The 17,365-nt window shown below is 42.9% G+C and overlaps 1 protein-coding gene across 1 annotated transcript in view; it reads left to right on the top strand.

Moving 5' to 3' along the window:
• The first annotated feature begins 3,470 nt into the window (after positions 1-3,470).
• The window catches only part of col1a2 (collagen, type I, alpha 2), a 373,471-nt gene continuing 359,576 nt past the window's right edge, over positions 3,471-17,365 (top strand). The window contains exon 1 of the mRNA XM_080207925.1: positions 3,471-3,475. Coding sequence (XP_080064051.1) covers positions 3,474-3,475 — 2 coding nt within the window. The 5' untranslated portion in view covers positions 3,471-3,473. The remainder of the gene's footprint in view (positions 3,476-17,365) is intronic.

The raw sequence follows: 17,365 nt of genomic DNA, 5'->3' as shown, positions 1-17,365 counted from the left end.
GGATTGGACAAGGTGGAGAGCAAGTAGCTGTTCCCCTTAGTTGAAGGGTCAATAAGTTATGGTGACTGGGCAGCTAAGTGGAGCTGAGTCCACAAAAAGATCAGCCATGACCTTATTGAATGGCGGAGCATGTTTGAGGGGCCAGATGCTTACTCCAGCTCTTAGTTCTCATGTTCTTATAATGAGGGTGCCCGATGCTGTGAGGCAGCAGTACTAACCACTGTGTCACCGTGCCAATATCCCTCCCCTGCTTCCCTTCATTTATACATTGATTAATCTTCCAAGTTTCTACTACTGGTTGAGAGTCCCTGCTGGCAGCTAAACTCATCACTGAATCTCCACATCTTAGTTGGAATTTGAGACATTGCTGTGCCACCCTGTACACCAGCCACTAGGAGCTGTGAAAAGAGTGGCCCATTTCATCCACTACTTACTTCCTGTGTATTTAATTCCATCCTTTAGTACTTGGGCAATAGCAGTCATAGTTTTAAGCCAGGTCTGGATTAAAAATATATTTCATGAATAATAAAGAGCTGATAAATCAGTCATGAAATTCTGGGATTGTTACTAAGGTGTGTCTCATATTTGCAATCCATTCTCTATCAAATAGTTACCATCTGAGCATTTTGACTATAATAGGGTTTGGTAGAATTAAACATTAAAAGGTGAACATAATAATGCAAACATTATAAGAACATAAGAACATAAGAAATAGGAGCAGGAGTAGGCCATCTAGCCCTTCGAGCCTGCCCCGCCATTCAATAAGATCATGGCTGATCTGTCGTGGCTCAGTTCCACATTCCCGCCCTCTCCCCATAACCCTTAATCCCCTTGCCTATCAAAAACCCATCAACCCGCGTCTTAAAAATATTTAGTCTGATATATCTTTTCTTAACATATATATTTGAGCCCAAAAAAGCAATGAAATGTTGCTCCTTCACGTTATATGCATTTGATTTTTGAATGTATTATTTGGAGTTAATTCTGGCTAGTTTATTAAGATGAGTTGTGTTAATCAATCTTGCTGTCGAGGCTACAATCAAACTAATTTATTAACGCGGTCTCCTCTTTTTGATGTAATTACCATGGTGATGGCATTACCATCATGTTAATCTTGAGGCTACTCATCCTTAAGTCTGAAAAGATACTTTTCAAAACCACATTTTCATCCCACAAAATCCCAGTTTTCTAAATCTAATTCTGACTTTCAAAATAACCAATTTAGATAGATAGAGGAAGGAAATCAAAGGCTCAAAACTTACTTAGTACTTAAAATATCTGTAAAAATAATAGAATATGGTCTGTTAGAGAGTGGAATAAAAATTAAGTTCGAACAATAACAATGTTAGGCCGGTTGAGGAAGAAGATCTTAGGTTGAAGGAAGATATTAATGTGTTGGTCTCTGGGCAGATCTGTGACAGATGGAATTTAACTCTGAAAAGTATAAAATGATACACCTTAGAAGGCGTAACAAGACAAGGGAGTACTCAATGAAAGGCAGGACACTAGGAAGCTCAGAGGAACAGAGGAATTTTGGGTTCTTAACCACAAATCCCTGAAGGCAGCAGGATAGGTTAATAGCTGAAGTAGGCATACAGAATATATCATCAGCCGTGGCATAGACTATAAGAGCAGGGAGCTTATGTTGAAGCTGTACAAAACTTTGGTTAGGCCACAGCTGGAGTACCATATGCAGTTGTGGTTGCCTCACTACAGGAAGGAGATGATTACACTGTAGAGGGTGCAGAGGAGATTCACCAAGGTGTTGCCTGGGATGGAGCATTTACCCTTTAAGAGAGGCTGGGTATGCTTGGGTTGTTTTCTTTAGAGCAGAGAAAGCTGAGGGAGGACCTGATTGAAATGTATATGGTTATGAGGGGTATTGACAAGGTGGAGAGGAAGTAGCTGTTCCCCTTAGTTGAAGGGTCAATAAGTTATGGTGACTGGGCAGCTAAGTGGAGCTGAGTCCACAGAAAGATCAGCCATGACCTTATTGAATGGCAGAGCATGTTTGAGGGACCAGATGGCCTACTCCAGCTTCTAGTTATTATTTCTTATGTTCTTATAATGAGGAGGCATAATTTTGAGATGAGAGATGGGCAGGAGTTTAAAGCCATAGAACCATAGCATCTCTACAGTGCAAAAAGAGACTATCTGGCTCATCTGTGCTGACTCTCCAAAACAGCATCCCAACCAGGCCCTCCCCTCCACCCTATAAGCACAACCCTGCATTTACCATAGCCAATCCATCTAACCTGCACATCTTTGGATTTTAGAGGGGATTGATAAGCTTTTTTCAGCCAGAGGCTGATGGGGTTCTGGAGTGCACTGTCTGGGAGGGTAGTAGAGGCGGGATCCTTCACAACCTTTAAAAAGTACATGGATAAACACATGAAATGTCACAATATTCAAGGCTATGGACTAAGTGCTGGAAAGTGAGATCTGTGTAGATTTCATGTAGTTTTGTTAATGCCGACACAAGTCTGAGGTCGTGCCCTCTGATTCTAGTTTCCCCTACTACTGGAAACATCCTCTCCATGTCCGCTGTATCCAGGCCTCTCAGTATCCTGTAAGTTTCAATAAGGTCTCCCCTCATCCTTTTAAACTCCAATGAGTACAGACCCAGAGTCCTCAATTGCTCAAGGTCTTCATTCCAGAGATCATTCTTGTGAACCTCCTCTGGACCCTTTCCAAGGCCAGCACGTCATTCCTTAGATATGGGACCCAAAACTGTAAAATACTCTAAATGGGGTCTGACTAGAGCCTTATATTGCTTCAGAAGTATATCCCTACTCTTGTATTCTAGCCCTCTTGACGTAAATGTTAACATTGCATTTGCCTTCCTAACTGCTGACTGAACTCGCATGTTAACCTTAAGAGAATCTTGAACAAGGACTCCCAAATCCCTTTGTGCTTCTGATTTCCTAAGCATTCCCCATTTAGAAAATAGTCTATGCCTCAATTCCTCCCTCCAAAGTGCATAACCTCACACTTTTCCACATTTTATTCCATCTGCCACTTCTTTGCCCACTCTCCTAGCCTGTCCAAGTCCTTCTGCAGATTCCCTGCTTCACCAATACTACCTGCCCCTCTACGTATCTTTGTATCATCTACAAACTTAGCAACAGTGCCTTCCTCCAAACCGTCAATGCGTGCCCTCTATCTACACAATCAATGTAGCAGCTCACCAAGGTTACATCAGTAATATCTCCCAGCCTCATAACCTCTGAATCTGCCATTGTGAAAGCAGAAACCTCAGTGGAAAGCCATCACGTCAGTTGTCTCTCTAACACACACAGCATCACGACTTGGAATATTATTATTTTCACTTCATTGGTGTTCGGTCAAATTACTGGATTTCCCTACCTAATGGGTAGGGAAACACATCTGTGTTTTCCACATCTGTGGTGGGTAAGTTGTTGGAAGGTATTTTGAGAGACGTGATCTACAGGCATTTAGAGATGCAAGAATTGATTAGGGACAATCAGCATGGCTTTGTGAGTGGAAAATCATGTCTCACAAATTTGATTGAGTTTTTTGAAGGGTAACCAAGAAGGTAGATGAGGACAGTGCAGTTGATGTCATCTACATGGACTTTAGCAAATCTTTGACAAGGTAGGTTGTTGCAAAAGGTTAAATCTCACGGGATCCAGGGTGAGGTAGCTAAATGGATGCAAAACAGGCTTGATAACAGAAGCCAGAGGGCGGTTATGGAGGGTTGTTTTTCAAACTGGAGACCTGTGATCAGCGGTGTGTCTCAGGGATCAGTGCTGGGTCCACTGTTATTTATCATTTGTATAATGGTTTGGATGAGAATAAAGAAGGCATGGTTACTGAATTTGCAGATGACACCAAGATTGGTGGCATAGTGGACAGTGAAGAAGGTTATGTCCGATTGCAACTGGATCTTGATCAATTGGGCCAGTGGGCTGACAAATGGCAGATGGAGTTTAATTTAGATAAATGTAAGGTGATGCATCCTGGTAGATTGAACCAGGGCAGGACTTACTCAGTTAATGGTTGGGTGTTGGGGAAAATTATAGAACAAAAAGATCCAGGAGTATAGGTTATTAGCTCCTTGAAAGTGGGGTCACAGGTGGACAGAGTGGTGAAAAAGGCATTTAGCACGCTTGATTTCATTGTATTCAGGACATTGAATATCGGAGTTGGGATGTCTCGTTGAAGTTGTACAAGACATTGGTAAGGCCCCTCTTGGAATACTGTGTACAGTTCTAGTCACTTATTATAGAAACAACATTATTAAACTAGAAAGAGTGCAGAGGAGATTTACTAGGGACTTGATGGTTTGAGTTTTAAGAGAGGCTTGATAGACTAGGACCTTTTTCTCTGGCGCATAGAAGGTTGAGGGGCGATCTTATAGATGTCTATTAAATAATGAGGGCATAGATCAGCTAGATAGTCAACATTTTTCCCAAAGTTAGGGAAGTCTAAAACTAGAGGGCATAGGTTTAAGGTGAGAGGGGAGAGATACAAAGGTGTCCAGGGGGGTAATTTTTTCACACAAAGAATGGTGAGTGTCTGGAACAAGCTGTCTGGGGTAGTAGTAGAGGCAGGTAGAATTTTGTCTTAAAAAGATAGTTACATGGGTAAGATGGGCATAGAGGGAAATGGGCCAAATGCAAGCAATTGGGATTAGTTTAGGGGTTTAAAAAAGGGGTGGCATGATTAAGTTGGGCCGAAGGGTCTGTTTCCATGCTCTATGGCTCTATGTCTGTAATGAAGGGTATAGATAGAGTAAACAGAGGTAAGCTATTTCCTATAATAGAGTCACGTAGGACAAGGGGCCATGGACTTAAGGTGAGGGGGGAGAGGTACAACACAGATATTAGAGGGAGGTTTTTCACACAGAGGGTAGTGGGGGTATGGAATGCTCTGCCAAGTAAGGTGGTGGAGGCAAACACGCTAGAGTCCTTTAAGAGTAACTTAGACAGGCACATGACTGAGTTGGAGATGGGTGGATATAGGAGAACCTTTAAATAAGGGTCATTAGCATTGGGGTGTCCCTAGAAATGTAAATGGGTATAGTATGATAATAATGTTTTTCTCTTTTCATTCACAGGTTTTAAGTCGGTCCACCTCGTGTCCAACGAGGGGCATACATGCGATGGGTCGTAATGGGGCTGCTCTTGGTTGTTCGAGATTGGCCTAGTGCTTCATGTCGTTAGTGTGTGCCTAAACTGGACAAGATACTGGGCAAGACGACAGCTCAGTGACTATCGCTGATTGTTGTGCAGACACATGGATTTGGGCCGGTGTCTGTGGGAGTTTGCGCATTCTCCCCGTGCTTGCGTGGGTTTTCTCCAGGTGCTCCGGTTTCCTCCCACACCCCAAAGATGTGCTGTTAGGCTGATTGGCAGGAATAAATTGTCCCTAAATCAGATTTCCTCAATCTGGATGGCCATAAAACATTAGACAGGGGTCGTGGGTAGAGAGGTGGTGTTGAGATGGCAGTGTGGACTCATTGGGCCGAAGGGCCTGTTTCCCAGGCTGATTTTTGTTCTTTGTTCTAATATCATTGTAAGGGTAGCTCTCCCAAAAGGACTGGAGCAGTTCAAGCAGAAGACTTTTCACCAGCGGTGTCTCAGCCGCTGTCATGGTGCGGGATGGTGTAGGGGGCTTGCGTGGGTGTAGGGGGTTGAGGGAGCTCGGGTATGTCCGGTGGTTCCACAAGTTGGGGATTGCCGCTGGGTTGGCCCTCATGTTGCACACATTCTATTTGACCATTGAATGACCCCCGAGGGGTTCAATATGTAATTGGGTCCCAACCACACTAATGTTGCTCTTGTTGCCCCGCCATCTGTCTGCTGGACAGGTTCTGTGGTTAATTGCTGATGTTCCATCCCTGGCCCCAGTACCAGTGATGGGCAGCAGGTCTGGCAGCTGTCACATGAATGAAAAATGTTGCAAAGTTGAATTTGTAAAGTTGGAATTTGATATTAACAGAGATGTAAAAAAATGCTGTAAAAATGTTAGAGGTAAAAGAAAACATTGTGGTGTCCTTTTAAAAGCTGATGTTTTGTTTCAGTGTTTGGAGGTTTAAAATGCAAAGTACATCCAGAGTCCTCGTTGAAACATTTGTGTCAAAAGTCAAGCAGAAGTCTTGTCAAAACAACCTTTTTTCTTAATTTAGCCAATAAAATTTAAAGCGGGTACTCAGCTACCAGAAACCTATAAAATTTGAATCTGATGATGTTGACAACATGAGTGAAGAGAAAGTCATGTTTTACTAATTTGGTGGAATTCTTTGAGAATATTACATGTGCAGTGGACAATGGGGAACCTGTGGATGTGGTGTATCTGGATTTCCAGAAGGCATTTGACAAGGTGCCGCACCGAAGACTGCTACAAAAGATAATGGTGCACAGTGTCATGGATAATGTATTAGCATGGATAGAGGATTGGCTAACTAACAGAAAGCAAAGAGTGGAGGTAAATGGATGTTTTTCTGGTTGGTGATCAGTGACTAATGGTATGCCTTAGGGATCAGTGTTGGGACCGCAATTGTTTACGATGATGATTTGGAGTTGGGGACCAAGTGTTGTATGTCAAAATTTGCCGATGACACTAAGATAGGTGGAAGAGCAAAGCAAGCAGAGGATGCTGAAAGTCTGCAAAGGGATATAGATAGTCTAAGTGAGTGGGCGCGGGTCTGGTAGATGGAGTACAGTGTTGGTAAATGTGAGGTCATCCATTTTGGTAGGAATAACAGCAAAATGGACTAATATATAAATGGTAAAAAATTGCAGCATGCTGCTGTGCAGAGGGACCTGGGTAGCCTTGTGCAGGAATGTCAAGGAGTTGGCTTGCAGGAGCAACAGGTAATTGAGAAGGCAAATGGAATTTTGTCCTTCATTGCCAAAGGGATGGAGTTTAAAAACAGCTGTATAAAGTGCTGATGAGGCCACACCTGGAGTACTGTGTACAGTTTTGGTCTCCTTACTTGAGAAAGGATATACTGGCACTGGAGGGGGTGCAGAGGAGATTCACTAGGTTGATTCCGGAGTTGAGAGGGTTGGCTTATGAGGAGAGACTGAGTAGACTGGGGCTATACTCATTGGAATTCAGAAGAATGAAGGGAGATCTGATAAGCACATATACAAAGAACACGCACAGCACGGGAAACAGGCCCTTTGGCCCAACGAGCCCGCGCCGCCATCTTAACAATGTGTTTTTCCTCCTCCACCCTTGACCCATGTCTATGCTTATGGTACCCCCATTGGAAACCAGATTAAAGGGAGAATAATTTAGGGACACATAAGACATATTTAGGACATATAAGATTATGAGGGAATAGGTAAGATAGAAGCAGGGAAGTTGTTTCCACTGGTGAGTGAAACTAGAACTAGGGGACATAGCCTCAAAATAAGTGGAAGCAGATTTAGGACTGAGTTGAGGAGGAACTTCTTCACACAAAGGGTCGTAAATCTGTGGAATTCCCTGCCCAGTGAAGCAGTTGAGGTTATCTCATTGAATGTTTTTAAGGCAAGAATAGATAAATTTTTGAACAGTAAAGGAATTAAGGGTTATGGTGAACGGGTGGGTAAGTGGAGCTGAGTCCACAAAATGGTCAGCCATGATCTTATTGAATGGCAGAGGAGGCTCAAGGGGCCAAATGGCCTACTTCTACTCCTAGTTCTTATGTTTTATGAATTCCACTTTTTTTGGTTAATGAATGAGTATTGTATTTATTTGAACAGTATTTCATTAGAATCTTACTTTATTCAGTATGTTACTTGGTTAATTAATGTTCACTGCTAGTTAAATAAATACATTGTTAAGTGTTTATTTTAAAGTTTGTGTCAGGCATTTCTGTTCGTTAACTACTAAACATCACTGAAGGACAGCTCACACTTCCCACACACTTTTAACAGATTACGAGGTGAAGGATTCCTCTTTGGGGGACTCAGTGTTACTTCTCAAAAGGGGATCAGCGTTTGCATCACAACAAGAGAGCTCGGCAGCTGTAAACTCAGCTCCTCACAATGCATGGATTCTACAGTGCTCCCAAGAATGGCCAGCCATCACATGGAAGTCACGAGGATGCTTTCCCACTGCCGGCCTGAACAGCACGCCATTCCAGGATGCCAGTACACCAGGTGGGTCACCCTCAGCTGAATGCCACAAATCTTTGAATGATTTGATTTATTATTGTCACATGTATTAACATACAGTGAAAAGTAATGTTTCTTGCTTGCTAAACAGACAAAATATATCATTCATAGAGAACAAAACGAGAAAGTACAGAATATAGTTTTACAGTCATAGCTAGGGTGTAGAGAAAGATCAACTTAATGCAAGGTAAGTCCGTTCAAAAGTCTGACGACAGCAGGGAAGAAGCCGTTCTTGAGTCGGTTGGTGCATGACCTCAAACTTTTATATCTTCTTCCCTATGGAAGGAGGTGGAAGAGAGAATATCCGGGGTGCGTGGGATCCTTAATTTTGCTGGCTGCTTTGCTGAGGCAGTGGGAAGTGTAGACAGAGTCAATGGATGAGAGGCTGGTTTGCGTGATGGATTGGGCTACATTCACGACCTTTTGTAGTTCCTTGCAGTCTTGGGCAGAGCAGAAGCCACACCAAACTATGATACAACCAGAAAGAATGCTTTCTATGGTGTATCTGTAATGTTTGGTGAGAGTTGTAGCTGACATGCCAAATTTTCTTAGTTGTCTGAGAAAATAGAGGCATTGTTGGCTTTCTTAACTATAGTATCGGTATGGGGGGACCAGGACAGGTTGTTACCTGGACACCTAAGAATTTGAAGCCCTGGAACCTTTCTACTTTGCTCCCATTGATGTAGACAGGGGCATGTTCTCCTTTGAGCTTCCTGAAGTCGATGACAATCTCCTTCGTTTTGTTGACATTGAGGGAGAGATTATTGTTGCCACACCAGTTCACCAGATTCTCTATTTCATTCCTGTACTCTGCCTCGTCATTGTTTGAGATCCGACCTATTGCAGTGGTGTAGTCAACAAACTTGAAAATCGAACTGGAGGGGAATTTGGCTATATGGTCACAGGTGTATAAGGAGTATAGTAGGGGGTTGAGAACTCAGTCTTGTGGGGCACCGAAGTTGAGGATGATTGTGGAGAAGGTTTGTTGCCTATCCTTACTGATTGTGGTCTGTGAGTTAGGAAGTTCTGGATCCAGTCACAGAGGGAGGTGCTGAGGCCCAGACCAGGGAATTTGGAGATAAGTTTTGTGGGAATAATGGTGTTGAACGCTGAGCTATTGTCAATAAATAGGAGTCTGATATAAGTGCCTTTGATATCTAGTCGTTCCAGGGTTAAAGTGTAGGGCCAGGGAGATGGACCTGTTATGGAGATAGACGAACTGTAGTGGATCCAGATAGTCTGGGAGACTGGCATTGATTCATGCCATGACTAGCCTTTTGAAACACTTCTTAATGATAGATGTTAGAGCCCCCAGCTGATAGTCATTAAGGCACGCTGCTTTTTTTAGGTACCGGGATGATGGCCGCCTTCTCGAAGCAGATAGGAATCTCAGATTGTTGCAAAGAGGGGTTGAAGATGTCTCTGAATGCCCCCACCAGCTGACCTGTACCGGATCTGAGTTCATGCCTGGCCACCCCATCTGGGCCAGCCGCTTTCCATGGGTTGACTTTAAAGAAAGCTACTTTGACATCTGCAGTGTTGATTCCAGATACAGGTTCATCCAGCGATTCCATTGTGGAGGGCATGTTCTCACTGATCTCTTGCTCAAAATGGGCATAGAACGCATTGAACTCATGAGGGAGGGGTGCGTTAGAGCCGGCGATTTTACATGCTTTCATCTTTCAGCCTGTTATGTCTTGCAGACCTTGCCACAATTGGTAAAGGTTGGTGTGGCTAGTCCGGTACTCTAGCTTGGTCCAGTACTGTCTTTTGGCACATTTGATGGATCTCCTTAGATCGTATATAGGTCAGGGTCACCTGACTTTCCTCTAGGTGCTCCAGTTTCCTCCTACATGCCAAAGATGTGTGGAAAAAGTTGATTGGTCATGCTAAATTGTCAAGTGTCAGCTAGGGTAAATGCTTTGGGTTGCGAGGGTAGGGTCTGGGTGGGATTATGGTCGGTACAGACTTAATGGGCCAAATGACCTCCTTCTGTACTATAGGGATTCTATGACCTTGAGGGGTCTTGCCATTGTGAATGTGCGTAGACATATTTGATTTTCAGGTGTTGGGTGAAAGATAAGTATTGGCTGGAACAAAGGGAAATCTTCCCTGCTGGTGGAAAAGATCTTCAGTGGGAGTGCAGCTGTATCAAGTTGTTTCTTAATGGTTTGTATCAAAAACATAACATTTCCTGTGTGGTGTCAGCTTGTCAGGATTACGCTTTAGTGAAAGGAGGTTCAGACTATTTTAATTTAGTTTGAATTGGAATGAAGCATGCATTCATATGTTAATTACAAGGTACTCAAAAGTGAAGCAAATGTTCCACTTGGTCCAAATTGATTCTATTTAACTTCACACAACAAAATCTATCTGTAAACCTCAAACTAAATCATCAAGCCAGTAGCTTTCGTACTTGCTCATAAGCGAATAACAAACTTTTTGGAGAGAGCTGCTTGTTAGAGGCCACTGAAAAGTAAGGCAACACCTGTCTGACGGTCAGAGACATGCAAGTTAAAAATAATTTCTCCTCCCATTCCCCAGCTCTTCCCCTGACTTTAATCTACTCAGCGCAGTGTGAGGCCTTTAACAAAACTCCCTCATACATCAGGACCTGGCCTGAGTATCTCTCGATGATTTGTTGCCTCAGGGGAAACAGTGTATGCTCATGCAGGTAGCGTGTACAGCTGTTTAGCCAAGTAAGTGTTGTCTTATTTATGTGTAGCCACGGCATGCAAATATAAAGCAAGGTGTCTCCAGGTGAGTCTTTGTGCAACAGCATTCAAGCCTAGGTAGTCCCTGGCATCTAGCCATAATAAACTTATTTCTAATGTTAACATAAAGGTGAAATGTTGTTTGATCGCAGCAATCTGGATGAGTGACTTACAACTTTTGCAATGTTAGAATGCAGGCATTACAATGAGCTTTCCAGTGAAAAATATGCTGCTTCGGTAAACCTTGCAAAGTGACAATCTTAGTGAATACAATAGATAATGGAATCATGGCCATAATCACAAACAAGGCCTATTTACATCGTGCACATGTTTAAACATGGAAACATAGAAGATAGGAGCAGGAGGAGGCCATTTGGCCTTCGAGCCTGCTCCACATTCATCACAATCATGGCTGATTGTGCAACTCAGTAGCCTAATCCTACTTTCTCCCCATAACCATTGATCCCATTCACCCCAAGTGCTATATCTAGCTGCTTCTTGATGCTTTGGCATCAACCACTTTCTATTATAATGAGTTTCACAGGCTCACCACTCTTTGGGTGAAGAAATGACTCCTCACCTCCATCCTAAATGGTCTACCCTGAATCCTCAGACTGTGACACCTGGTTCTGAATTCCCCCAGTATCAGGAACATCCTCACTACACCTACCCTGTATAATCCTGTTAGAATCTTATAAATCTCTATGAGATCTCCCCTCATTTGTTTGAACTCCAGCGAAAACAGTTCTAACCTAGTCAATCACTACTCATTCATCAGTCCCACTATCCCCAGAATGAGCCTGGTAAACCTTCACTGCACTCCCTCGAGAGCAAGAAGGAGACCAAAACTGCACACAATACTCAAGGTGTGGCCTCATCAAGGCCCGGTGTAATTACAACAACACATCCCTGCTCCTGTACTCAGAACCTCTCGCAATGAAGGCCAACATGCTATTTGTTTTCTTTGCCACCTGCTGCACCTGCTTACCTTCAGTGACTGGTGCATAAGAACACCCAGGTTCAGTAGCACACTCGCCTCTCCCAATTTACAGCCATTAAGATAGTAATCTACCTTCTTGTTTTTGCTTCTAAAGTGAATAACCTCACACTTATACAAATTACGCTGCATCTGCCATTGATTAGCCCACTCGCCCAACCTGTCCAGATCATTCTGAAGGATCTCTGCATCCTTGCCACAGTTCACCTTCCCACCAACTTGGTATCATCTTCAAACTGTGAGATGTTACATTTTGTTCCCTCATCCAAATCATGAATATATATTGTGAATTGCTGGGGTCCCAGCACCGATTCCTGTGGCACCCCATTACTGCCTGCCAATTTGAAAAGCGCCCATTAATTCCTACTTTTTATTTCTTCTCTGCCAACCAGTTTTCTACTCATATCAATACACTTCCCCCAATCCCATGTGCTTTAATCTTACACAATCATCTCTTGTGCAGGACTTTGTCAAACACTTTCTGAAAATCCAAATATATCATATCTACTGGTTCCCCCAACAGAAGAATTCCAGCAGACTTGTCAAGCATGATTTCCCCTTCATAAATCCATGTTGACTCGGCCTGATCCTGCCACTGCTTTCTGAATGCTCCACTATAAAGTCCTTGATAATGGATTTGAGAATTTTCCCCACCATTGATGTTAGGCTTACTGGTCTATAATCCCCTGTTTTCTCTCTACCTCCCTTTTTGAATATTGGAGTGACATTAGCTACCCTCCAATCTGCAGGGACTGTTCCAGAGTGTATAGAATCCTGAAAGATGACCACCAATGCATCCACTATTTCTTGAGCCACTTCCTTAAATATCCTGAGATGCAGATTGTCAGGCTCTGAGGATTTATCCACCTTCAATCCCATCAACTTTCCCAGCGCCATTTCTCTCCTAATATTGATCTCCTTCTGTTCTTCCCTCTCACTAAATCTTGCATTCTCCAACATTTCTGGCATCTGATTTGTGTTATCTTTTGTATTCAGTTTGTCTTTTCCAACCTCTTTCTCTTTACATATCTAAAGAATCTCTTTGCGTCAGTCTTTATGTTCCCCGTAAGCTTACTTTCATACTGTATTTTCCCCTTCTTAATCAATTCCTTAGTCCTTCTTTTCTGATTTCTAAACTGCTCCCAATCCTCACCTCCCTGACTTGGAACAATGGGCAGAATTCACTGACTTTGCTGTGGCTGGGATTCTCCAGTTCCGCTGCAGTGAATGGAGTTTTGGCTGAGTGCCAAAATGTTCATTCTCACTGACAGCAGTAGCGGGATGAACAAGATCAAAGAATAGTGGCCGATATCCCTTATCCTTCACATTTGCTGGATTAAAACCCTAGAACAGCTCACCACCATCTTCTTATGAGAAACTGTAGATGGGCAATAAGTGTTAATGCAAACAATACCTATCTCCTGTAAATAAATAAATAACAATTAAAAATATCTCCTCTGTGTCTCTACATCAGCAGGACACAATCAAGCAGAAACTCAAAAACTTTACAGCACATCCTTCTTCAATTGATTTACCAAGGCAGCATGGTGGCACAGTTGTTAGCACTGCTGCCTCACAGCACCAGGGACCCGGGTTCAATTCCCTGCTTAGGTGACTGTGTGCAGTTTGCACCTTTTCTCCATGTCTGTGTGGGTTTCCTCCAGGTACTCCGGTTTCCTCCCACAGTCTGAAAGATGTGCTGCTTCGGTGCATTGGCCATACTAAATTCTCCCTCAGCGTACCCAAACAGGTGCCGGAGTGTTGCGACGAGGGGACTTTCACAGTAGCTTCATTGCAGTGTTAATGTAAGCCCACTTGCGACTAATAAATTAAACTTTAAACGTTGGAATGCAAACTCATGCCCCAAACTGGGCATTAAGTTTGAAATATGGAAACACATCTACCTCCAGGTCAAATCCCTGGAACTTCCTCACTAACAGCGCTGTCTGTGTATATGTTGAAGAAGGCAGCTTACCACTATCTTTCAAGGGCAATTAGGGGTGGGCAATGAAGGCTGGCCTAGCCAGCGGTGCCCAAGCCTCATGAGTGAATAAAAAAAGCATATTGCTACCTGTTGTGACCATAAGTACCTGGTGAAATGTATCAGTGTAAGTATACTGAGCCACTGTACCCTGGCCATATTGATCAATGCCTCAACCACCTAGCCGGTGCACATGTGAGCTGCACATAAGCTGATATTGCTGTGCCAGTTAGGGACAAATCACTGATACAACAGTTGGAGCACTTGCCATCGGAGGAATGAAAGTGGGTGATGTGCAAACAACAAGGATGATACTTTGGGAACAGGGGAAGGTCATTTCCGCTCATTGAAAAGGCAATAAAATGTGCAGCTAAAGACACACTCACCACTGGCCTTATAACATGTGGAAATGGTAGGATTTCTGTAAGGATCAAGAGTTTCGCCAACCCTGCCCCCAAAGGAGTGGTGACTGCAAGCGGTGAGGGGGGATGCTGGGGGGGTTGGTGGTGGTGGTGGTTGTGGAGCAGGTTCAACCATCCCGGATTGGAATTTCCTGATGCATCCAGGAAAGGATGGAATGGAAATTAATTTTACCCCAAATTCTTGTCCAGTCACTTTTACCATTTGCAATTCTGTTCCAACCCTTCCCACATCCAAGTGGGGGAATTTCTAGGCTTTACTGTTTTTTAAAATTATCCAGCTGCATAACACAAACCACTAAAATGACTCAATGCCACCTAATCATACTTGTCTTGGCCCAGATTGTAACAGAGAAGATGTCTAACAGCTGGTCAGCTGACCAAAAGAAACATTCTAAAATCATTTCAGATCACTTAGACACCACAATCTCCAGAAAAAGGCTTGAAGAAATCTTGTTCATGTGTCGAGTTTAGGAGTTGGAAATGTTGAGCCACTCCCTCAGCCTGTGAGGCCACATCAGGGTCTTTTAAGCTAGTATTGATTTAGTACTGGTTACGCTTGCTTTTTCACCTTGTCTAGCGTTCTATCCTTTCTTTCCATATGTTGTCACTTTTTTCTATATGTCTTTCTGTTCTTATTAATCTCTTCTCCTTTTCTTTTCATTAATGTTGGTTTTGCAAGATTGCAGTAGCCCATCCTTCTCAGCCTGTGGACGTTGATCGACGCTGGCTTATCATCAAAAATCTCAGCCCCTTAAATCTAGCAAATGAACAACGGAGTTAAAAAAGCTTTCTTGATCCACCCCTATAAAAAAGACTGAAGTTGCCATGTGATGTCTATTAACATCCTAGCCTGAAATGCTCTGGCCTTTTTTTTGCAAGGTTTGTAATTCACTAGTGCCAAGAAAACATCTGGTTTGAAAGCTGCCACCCTTCAATAACTTCCTGGCTAGCTGTTAGCAGTCTGTAACTGCCGACAGTAAGCCTGCAGTTTTGGACAGCATGTACTCCATCATGTGAAAGAACAGCAGGGGGAGCAGTTTACACAGTCCAGCACCCTGTGAAAGAGAGCTCCAGTCCAATAGGCCACATCAAGTCTTTCTTGGATAGTAAATTACTTCAAAGTGGATGATTGTGATTATTATATCTCCATTTGGGAGTTCCACGTGGCAAACTGCACAGTACTGTCAGCCTTGAGATGGGAGGAATTGAGCATAAACTGATTTCAGTGCTGGGAAACTATAGCTGCGAAGTAAAATTATGCTTTTTTAAAAAGATTATGCTCCATATTAACTTTAGGTTTCATTTTATGATATGTGCTTTTGTTCCTTAGCTAAGTTTGACAGTGAATATATAGAACAATCTGAATATTTTTTGATGGTTTGTACTACAAAGCAAAAAGAGAATCAATTTGGTGCCGATATACCACATTAACTTTCTGAATGCCCATTAAATATTACCAGTTTTCTTTGAACGTCAGCTAGATGCAGCATGGTGGCACAGTGGTTAGCACTGCTGCTTCACAGTGCCAGGGCCCTGGGTTTGATTCCAGCATTGGGTGAAGGTTTGTGCGGAGTTTGCACATTCTCCCTGTATCTGTATGGGTTTCTTCCAGGTGCTCCAGTTTCCTTTCACACTCCAAGCATGTGCTGGTTAGGTTCTGTGGCCATGATAAATTGCCTCTTAGTGTCAGGGTGATTAGCAGAGTAAATACATGGGGTTAATGGGATAGGACCCAGGCGTGGTTGTTTTTGGTGCAGACTTGATGGGTTAAATGGCCTCTTTCTGTACGGTGGGGATTCAATGATTCAATAGTGCTACAATCGGACAATGAGTACCGATGCAAAAACGATTGGAGCTTTAAGTAAAAGTATGATCAATGGTGTGTTTGAGTAGAGAGAGGAAGCAAGGCTAATGATTTAAAATGCAGTGGGTAGTGTCCCTAACTCTGAACCAGAAGCTCCAGCGTTGAGTCCCGTACTAGGATTTGGTGGCCATGGTCAGTGTGTTCATAAATCCTTCCGATATGTCTGTGGCAGGAGATAAGAGCGGGAATGTCTCTATGTTTGATGTGGAGTGGCTCTCCTCAAGATTTAGCCTTTGTCAAGTGGCTGGCAACCTGTTCCAGGAAAAAAACTAATCGCAGAAACAGACATTAGCAAGTGCTTCACATGCTGTTAGGCATAGAAGAGAATGAAGGAAGGATCCAAAATGTGTCCATTGCTGTCTGGTTGGTGGAACTTATTTTATTTTCAATTAAGTTCTAGAAACCTCAAGTTACTTGCATTTGGAACCATGGAAGCAGAGAACCATAGAAAAGCTACAGCATAGAAGGAGGCTATTCGGCCATTTTGTCCATGCCAGCCCAACGACATCCAGGTGCCCTTTCTAATGTCACCTTCCTGCAACCAGCCAATAGCCTTGCAGCTTACAGCACTTGAGGTGCAGATCCAGGTACTTTTTAAAAGAAAATATTTTTTTCCTGATTTACTTATCAAAATCTTTTAAAAATTTTATTCATTGAATTCCCTCTTGACATTCTTTATGGGAATAAAAAAGTACTCCCGTTCCATCCTCCAAATTAAAATTTTTAAAAGAGTTTAGGGTCTCTATCTCCACCACCGCGAATTCCAGACACCCACTACACCCTGCTTAAAAACATTTTTCCTCATGTGCCCTCTACACTTTCTGCCACTTATCTTGGATCGACGTCCCCTTGTTTTAGAATTCTCCACCAAGGGAAACAATTTTATCCTGTCTATTTTATTTCCTCCCCTCATAATTTTGTGCATCTCAATCAACTCACTCCTCAGCCTTCTTTGTGCCATGGAAAATAACCCCAATCTATCCAATCCCTCCTTATAGCTACACTTTTCTAGTCCTGTAAACCTCCTCTGCACTCTCTCCAGAGCAATTATGTCCTTCCTGTAATCTGATGACCAGATATCTGTGAAATATCTTGCAAAATTCAATTATACCACAGGTAAAATCTCAAACCTGCTGCATAAGAAGTGAGTTTTGGTTATGTCGGTATAAAATAAAAACATCTACGTACATTTTGGGAACATCACAACAATGACAATTCCAATTTCTCCCCTGCTAGAAATGTAAGATCTTTGTAA

Source organism: Carcharhinus amblyrhynchos, chromosome 2, assembly GCF_965287045.1.
Source record: "Carcharhinus amblyrhynchos chromosome 2, sCarAmb.v2.hapA, whole genome shotgun sequence".
In the NCBI taxonomy this organism is placed as follows: domain Eukaryota; kingdom Metazoa; phylum Chordata; class Chondrichthyes; order Carcharhiniformes; family Carcharhinidae; genus Carcharhinus; species Carcharhinus amblyrhynchos.
The sequence above is the reverse complement of the archived record's forward strand: the minus strand, read 5'-3'. Positions and strand labels throughout refer to the sequence as shown.